This window comes from Silene latifolia, chromosome 7 (assembly GCF_048544455.1).
Source record: "Silene latifolia isolate original U9 population chromosome 7, ASM4854445v1, whole genome shotgun sequence".
Taxonomy (NCBI): Eukaryota; Viridiplantae; Streptophyta; class Magnoliopsida; order Caryophyllales; family Caryophyllaceae; genus Silene; species Silene latifolia.
Window position 1 is genome coordinate 41,687,501 of NC_133532.1, and position 7,763 is coordinate 41,695,263.

General features: G+C 35.8%; 3 protein-coding genes across 3 annotated transcripts; all 3 read right to left on the reverse strand.

The window, feature by feature from the left end:
* Positions 1 to 799: 799 nt before the first annotated feature.
* LOC141589998 (uncharacterized) lies at positions 800 to 1,957 on the reverse strand. The gene is made up of 2 exons (XM_074410616.1): positions 1,383 to 1,957; positions 800 to 1,298 (listed from the first exon to the last, which is right to left on the reverse strand). The coding sequence occupies exons 1-2, from the start codon at positions 1,955 to 1,957 to the stop codon at positions 800 to 802; spliced, it is 1,074 nt and encodes a 357-aa protein (XP_074266717.1).
* A 949-nt stretch (positions 1,958 to 2,906) lies between these two features.
* LOC141589999 (uncharacterized) lies at positions 2,907 to 4,167 on the reverse strand. The gene is made up of 2 exons (XM_074410617.1): positions 3,927 to 4,167; positions 2,907 to 3,844 (listed from the first exon to the last, which is right to left on the reverse strand). The coding sequence occupies exons 1-2, from the start codon at positions 4,165 to 4,167 to the stop codon at positions 2,907 to 2,909; spliced, it is 1,179 nt and encodes a 392-aa protein (XP_074266718.1).
* Positions 4,168 to 4,418: 251 nt separating this feature from the next.
* LOC141590000 (uncharacterized) lies at positions 4,419 to 5,453 on the reverse strand. Its single transcript, XM_074410618.1, has one exon. The coding sequence runs from the start codon at positions 5,451 to 5,453 to the stop codon at positions 4,419 to 4,421; it is 1,035 nt and encodes a 344-aa protein (XP_074266719.1).
* Positions 5,454 to 7,763: the final 2,310 nt, after the last annotated feature.

Genomic DNA, 7,763 nt, shown 5'->3' on the forward strand with positions numbered 1-7,763 from the left:
ATAAGATACTGAGAATTGTTTTTTTTTTCTTTTGAACTTTATATAGTATATAGACAATTTGTTATACATGTGTGAAAACTATATAAATTATAAACAATTTACTAAATATGTATGTAAAAGCCTTTTTTAATGATTAATAAATTATGTAGAAATTCGTAAAGTTGTAATTAGTAATTTTTAGTATTTAATAAACTATTTAATACTAATATAAAATGATTTTAATATAAGAATTTGGTGAAAATTTATAAAATGGGGTTGAATTTCACTCTTGGTGAAACTTAAGGGGCTTGATAACCACAAATAACATTATACCTCCAGTGGTACAATAGCATCATACAACCAAGTTATATCTTATCGAGCTTATGTGTAATTTTATTGAGCTTTCTTAAAGTTAATTTTTTTTATGTTTAAGTGAGTGAATTCGGAAATTTTATGGTATAGCTCGACTTTTTTAAAACAAAACTAGAAAACTTTACTATATAGCTCGGATTCTAGAGCATAAAACTGGGTACAACTGGTTGTAGGATCTATTAACTGCTTGATAACTTGATTGATTCAAATGAAACTTATGGGGCCTAATTTCACAATTAAACAAAGTTAAAGGGCTTAATTACCACTTTCGCGGTTGAGTTTTTGTAGTGTGGGAATGAAAATAATTATATTGCGAGAAATTGAAATACATATGAGATTTTTTTTTTTTTTTTTCAAAAAAGTTATCATTTCATTTCTTAAGAAGAAAAGAAATTACAATTTGCGAAACTATCCACTAAAGAATTACAAAACTAAAGGAAAAAATCCTTTAATCAGCCTGAACACTAGCTATAAAAAGCTCAGAATGGCGCATATGCATACGAACAACTATCTGGAACTTAAGCTTGCTGAGCAGAGCAGAGTGGGAGAGCCTCTCCTGAGCAAAAATCCTACGATTCCGTTCAGTCCATATAGAATGTACCACATCAGCAATGGAGATGAGATACCAATGCTTCCTCCAAGTTGGCAGAGAAACCTGAAGAGAAAGTTCTTGATGCAAGGGTAAAGCAGGCCTGAGAATGTGTATCCACTGAAGGACAGAAGACCAAAGATGATTAGAAAAAGGACAAGAGAAGAGGAGATGAGCATGGTCCTCCTCATGGCACTCACACAGACAACATCTATTTGCAAGGGAGAATCCTCTTCTTTGAAGATTATCCACAGTAGCAAGCTGCCCTTGAACTGCCATAGAAGCAATAATTTTATGACTTGGTAGAATCCCTGAGTAGGTGAGACTAATAGCCCAGTCCCCAACAGGAGTTAGCTGTCTAAAGAACAAGTAGGGAAGATGAGCAGGAATATGGGAACCAGCACACCAAGCATTAATCTAGAGCTGAGCTTGCTGGGCATACCCTGTGAGAGTGATAAAGAGGTCCCTGATTTTGAGAACATCTATGAAACAAGAAGGGAATTGATCTTTACTGATGACTGTCCAAATAGAATCCTGTTTCAGGACATAGGTCTTGATCCAGAGAGCCCACAAGCCAGTATCAGGAAGGGAAAGCTTCCAAACCCACTTCAGTAACAAGGCTTGATTCCAGGAGAGAAGATCCTTAATATTGAAGCCACCATAGGTCCAAGGAGTACAAATAGCAGACCAACTTTTGAACACTAGTCTTCTAGTACCCGCAGGAATATTCCAAAAGAAATCCTTACTGATTTTATTAATATGATGAATGACCTCCTTTGGAAGAAGGAGACTGGAACACCAGTAATTGTCCAACCCAAAAAGCACAGAATTCAGGAGCTGAACCCTACCAGCATAGGAAAGAGCATGAGAAGACCAGTGGTGAATGCATTTCTGGATTTTAGTAATTAAAGAGTCATACATAGACAGTTTAAGCTTTGAGGTAGCTAGAGGAAGCCCAACATATCTGAATGGAAATTCTCCTAAGGAAAATCCAGTAGCTTCCATAATCTCTTTCATTATAGAAGGAGCAACTCCACCAAACTAGATATTAGTTTTATCAATATTAGCATGCAAACCTGAGAAAAGAGCAAACTCAGATAGAGCTGTTTTAGCAGCATTAACAGAAGGGACATCTCCCCTTACAAAAATCATCAAATCATCTGCAAAGATCAAATGAGTGAGATTGAGTCTACTACATTTTGGATGGTAGGAGATCTGAGGTTTAGTGCAAATCCTTCTGAGTGACCTTGAGAGTATTTCCATGCTTAGGACAAAAAGGTAAGGAGAAAGAGGATCTCCCTGCCTTATACCACTTTTACCAGGGAAAAATCCAGAGATATTGCCATTTATCTTAAAAGAGTACCAGGTATTAGATATGCAACCCATAATCCACTTAGAAAATAAAGGAGGGAAACCTAAAACCTGAAGCATTTGAGAGATAAAATCCCATTGGAGAGTGTCAAAGGCTTTTCTAATATCCACCTTTATTAAGCATCTGGGAGAAATATTCCTCCTATTGTAGCCTTGAACAAGAGCCTGAGAAAGCATGATGTTTTCAAAAATACTTCTCCCTTTCACAAAAAAATTTGCTCATTGCCAACAATAGAGGGTAAGACATGTTGGATTCTATTTGCCAAGATTTTACTAACAGTTTTGTAGAAAAGCGTGCAACAAGAAATTGGCTGTAGTCCAAAAGCGATTCAGGGACTTGCTTCTTTGGAATTAGAGAAAGAAGAGTAGCATTTGCTTGCTTGGCCATATGACCGATTCTGAAAAAACTAAGGACTGCAGACATAAAAATCCTTTGCAATAATAGACCGGCAGACTTAAAAAGCTGAAGAAAACCCATCAACCCATGGGTCATTGCTTTGTTTGAATCAATACGAATCTTGCTTCCTTAATTTCCGGTGAGTAATGTCCCCGAGAAGATTGATGTGGTCAGTGGGCATAACACATCCATCTTGTCTTAACAAATCAAAGCATCCGGAGAGACTGGTTGATTAGAACCAAGGAGATCAGAGTAATAGTCTTGAAAAGCATGAGTGACTCCTTCCTGACCAGAATAGATAACCCCATTTTTGTCCTTAATGGACCCAATAAATTGTTGATGTCTTCTTTCAGCAATTTTTGCAAAGAAATACTTGGAATTAGTATCAGTCTGTTGTAAGTGAGCAATCTTTGCTCTTTGTTGAAGGATAGAGAGCTCAATTGGTTTGAGACGAGTGAATTCTTTGACAGAAAGTTTCTCCTCAAGAATGAGAGAAGAGGAGAAAGGATCAGTAAGCAAGTTTGCCTGAACATCCTTGAGTTTTTGCCTAGCAGTTTTAACTTTATCTGAGATACCACTGAAATGAGACTGGTGCAATTTCTTAAGAGCAGCTTTAACATTCTTAAGCTTCTCAAAAAAACAAAATATGGGGCTACCTGCTTTAGAAGTCTTCCAAGCACTTTTGACAGTGGCCTCATGGTCAGGGTGCTCAATCCAACTGTTAAGAAAGCTAAATCTCTTAGGGATTTTCCTTTCAGTAAACACAGTAACCACCACTGGGGAGTGATCAGAGAGCCCATATTCATAAAAATGAGCACTTGAAGAAGAAAAAGAAGTTGCCCAGCTAGAATTGATAAGGACCCTGTCCAATTTAGACCAGACTCTTGTCTGTTGATCCTGCTTGTTAGTCCAGGTCAGATCAGTACCTGAACTAAAAATATCATCAAGAGAGCAGGATGCCAAACAGGAGTTGAAAGCCAACATATCTTGCAAAATAGGAGGATTAGAACTCAATTTCTCCTCAGGATTTCTAATAATATTGAAATCACCCAAGACAATCCAAGGCTTTGCTGTGCAAATTTGATTGAGACTATTCCAAAGTAGTAGCCTCTCAGAAGCATCATCATTGCCATAGACTGACACTCAATTTGGAATTCGAACTAGAAAGATGGTGATGAACTTGGCAACTAATCCACTGAGCACCACTCAAAATATTACTAAGAGAGACAGTAGTAGGATTATAGAGTAACCAAATCCTGCCATTATAATGAGCATTGTAATTACAGATGACCTTCCACTTTGCAAAAACCTTATTTATAATTTTCCTAGCTTTAGTTTCTTTAACCCTTGTTTCCAAGATGGCAAGAACATCCAGCTGATTGTGCACCAAAAAATCCTTAACTTCACACTGCTTTATAGGACAATTGAACCCTCTAACATTCCAGGAAGCAACCTTCATTGAGAAATATCAGGGGGATCCGACCCACTAGGGATAACCACTAAAATCTGAGCTGAACATGCTTGATGCATCACATATTTAGCTACAGGAGAGGAAGGCTCAATGGAAGAGGATCTCTGGCCTAGCTCATGGCATTCTGAGCCTACATTCCTCCTCATTAAAACCACACCCCCTGCAGTTAGAGATGAAGTACCACCTAGTTCAGTAGCAAGAGGACCCTTCTTCATAACAGTAACTGAAGTATTAGTAATCTAACCATCTTTTAAAGCTGCTAAATTTGGAGAGCATTCTGAGTGCATTACAGGGACATCATGAGTAGAGGAACTATCATGTAGGAGAGATCTCTGACCTAGCTTTAAGCATCCTGAGTCTACATTCTCTACCACACTGCTAGTCTTCTGCCCAGAGAAACCTGAGGTACCACCTTGCTCTAAAGTGCTAGAGGGAAAGAGCTGGAGCTCCTCCTTATCAGTAACAGAAACAGTCTCAGAGAGAACATGGAAAGAATTAGTAGTTAGCAGGTCCTCAGAAGGAACAGCAGTACTGGAGCTTACTGAGTGCATTACAGGAACATCTTGGGAAATAGAGCTAGCAGGAGGAAGAGATCTCTGACCTAGCAATACGCATTCTGAGTCTACTTTCTCCTCCACACTACTAGTCTGCTTCCCTGATGATCCTGAGGTACCACCTAGCTCCACAACAGGGACCTCAACTGCTGGCTTCTTAGGTCTGGACTGCAACTTTTTGCAAGTATAAGAGGTATGAACAAGCTTACCACACTCCCTACAATAATAGGGCAACCATTCATAGACCACTTTTTGAGTGATTTGACCAATGTTAGGAACATTGAGAACAACATGGGTAGGAAGATCCTTAGAAACATCAACTTCCACCATTATCTTAGCAAAAGAAAGCTTGGATTTCTCTGTAGTAGCAGGATCAGCAAAGAGAGGTTTGCCTATCTTACTTGCCATTTTACTAAGAACTTTCTCAGACCAAAGATAGGGGTCCAAACCAGGGAAAAGTATCCATACAGGAACTCTAGCCACCCTCTCCATTTCCAGAGAAAAAGAAGGGGACCAGTGTTTAAGAATAAGAGAATTTGAACCCACTTTCCATGGCCCTTTCCTAAGAACATTAGACATTTCTTCCTCAGAGCTAAAACGAAAAGAGAACCAGCCACTTCTGAAATACTGAACAATAGGAGTACCAATAGTACCCCAATGAGCAGAAACATAATCCTGGATAGTTTTAAGAGATGGTTTAGATCCAAGAACATGACCCATTAAAGTATTTTCCCAAATTTTAAGTTCAAGTGACAAAGTCGATTCCTCAAGATCAATTTGATAGTGAACACTTTGTTCCTGATAAAAAGGTTCATACCTAACTTCTGAGGCTTATTAACCACAGAACTTCATTTTTCCCCAATTTTAGATGAAGTAGGACCCAAATTAGGTATAGCATTTGCAGTAGTATCATTAGCAGTATCGTTAACAGTATTATCAACAGTCAAAACAGTAGTAGTATCACGCGAAGTATCCGCATGAACATGAGTAACAGTATTATCTACAGTATTATCCACAGAAGAATCCAAAACAGAGATGGAATTAATCGAACAGTTAATAGTTTGAATTGGGGATTTAGCCGAAAGAGAAAGACCTTTGGAGGTGGAAGTAGGGCCAGTTGACCGAATTAAAGAAGAAGGTTGAGAAATACCAGCTGCTTTAATGGCGGAATCAATCAATACATTCACCGTGTTCGGAGGAATTGGCGCCAAAGATAACTCTCCCAAATCACCACCATTCTCTTCAATTAGAGATTCAGTAGAAAGCACCGCCATGGATGGAGCTATGGAGGCCTTAGAACGAGAAATGTGACCCCTAGTTCGCGCCATTGGAGAAGGCGAGAAGAGAAGCTAGAAGGAAGCCATGAAAATGAAGTGAAAAAGTTAGTTAGAAAACGGTTTTAGGAAAAGTTGTTAGGGAGAAAAATTTTTAGAGATTTTTAGAGAGAGAAAAAATTTGTATAAAAAAATTTATGCATATGAGATTTTGATAGGTTTAAATAGTGTGAAAACGAGTATGTGTGCAAGTATGTATGTACACAGTGATCGCGAGTGCATTTGAATAGTCAAAACAAAAGTAATGATTATCAAGAAATATAGTATTATAAACGACATAAAAAAGTAGAGGATACGTTACATTTTTCATTAATATCTTCAATTAAATATATGTACACGTCAAGTATAAAATATTGATTATAACTAACTAAATATTACTTTTAGTTAAATATTTTATATGTTATGTTTTAGAAACTTTGAAGTCAAACCTTAAAAAATAATAATTGAGAAAAGTTCAACCTATTTTATTTATAGTAAACTCTTAAACATCATTATATATAATTGTTTAAGAAAATAAAAAGTGCAAATTTCTTATAGATATGTTTGACACATAGCACATGCAAGACACAATCAAAACATTTGAATAAGTTGAGTTTGGACCCTGTATATTTGATACATAAATATCATACATTATTAAAATTAAAAATTACATAAAATTATATTCACATCATTTTAAACAAATATTAATTGATTTGGAGCTTAACATATCGTGAAATGATATAATTTGAGAACTTAATGTTGATTGTTGCATTATACGAATAAATTTTATTTTAATTAATATGATATATTTGATCAGTCAAAAATTTATTTATAAAATGTTGATCGTGCATAATTAATTATCACTTATCAGTTTTAATTAAAATTATTTTTATTTTTATTTTAAAACAATGAAGTTAAACCTAAAAAATTTAATTTATTTTTATTTATAAGTAAAAATATTAAACGTCATATATAAATTATATTATTTTTCTTCAATTATAATAATAAAATTTTAAAACAAGCCGCGCGAAGCGCGGGATATTACCTAGTAACCAATATTTGCGGGTTTTCGTCATTAAAATCAAATCCGGGTTTTAGAGATTCGATTCGTTCATATCAAGTCTCTGAAATTCATCTTTTGTATATTTTCGTCTGTACATTATCACCTAATCTAGTTGAATTTGTGTAAATAAACCTGATTAAATCGTATTAGCAAACCTAATTAATTTGTGTTAGCCAAAATTAGTAATTAATTCATTCTAATTAATTTGAGTCCGTTCTTTATTGTTTTTATGACCAATTCATATGTAAGTAAACTTTTAAATCACTTTCATCCGAGTCAAATATCAATAATCGGTCATTAAATCACCAATGAATATTAACGATATGCAGTTCCGGCTTCACAGCCAGAACTCACCTCAGGAACAGACGCAGTAACCCCTGCGCCTCTTCCAAGGGATGCAGCTCTGCTGCGCCTGTTCCTGGTTGGGTTCTGCCTCTGAACTTCCGTTGTTGCTTTGACCTAGTTCATTAGTTTATGTATTAATCGACTATTAATCGTAATATCACTCCTAATCTGTTCGTATTTTCTAACCCTAATTATTTTTCTTCTTTTTCTAAAATTATCCATTTTAAACGTATTTTCGACGTAAATCATTGAATCATTGTAATTATTGTAATTTTAATTATTGTATTTCATTTATTATACTCTTTATTA

Bases quoted from the DNA above. Each gene is read 5' to 3' on its own strand.
- LOC141589998 (XM_074410616.1), bottom strand. From the start codon at position 1,957: ATGAAAGAGATTATGGAAGCTACTGGATTTTCCTTAGGAGAATTTCCA. The intron at 1,299-1,382 runs GTATGCCCAGCA...CTTGTTCTTTAG, and splicing joins CTCTTTATCACTCTCACAGG to ACAGCTAACTCCTGTTGGGG.
- LOC141589999 (XM_074410617.1), bottom strand. From the start codon at position 4,167: ATGAAGGTTGCTTCCTGGAATGTTAGAGGGTTCAATTGTCCTATAAAG. The intron at 3,845-3,926 runs GTAATATTTTGA...ATTGAGTGTCAG, and splicing joins TCCTACTACTGTCTCTCTTA to TCTATGGCAATGATGATGCT.
- LOC141590000 (XM_074410618.1), bottom strand. From the start codon at position 5,453: ATGGGTCATGTTCTTGGATCTAAACCATCTCTTAAAACTATCCAGGAT.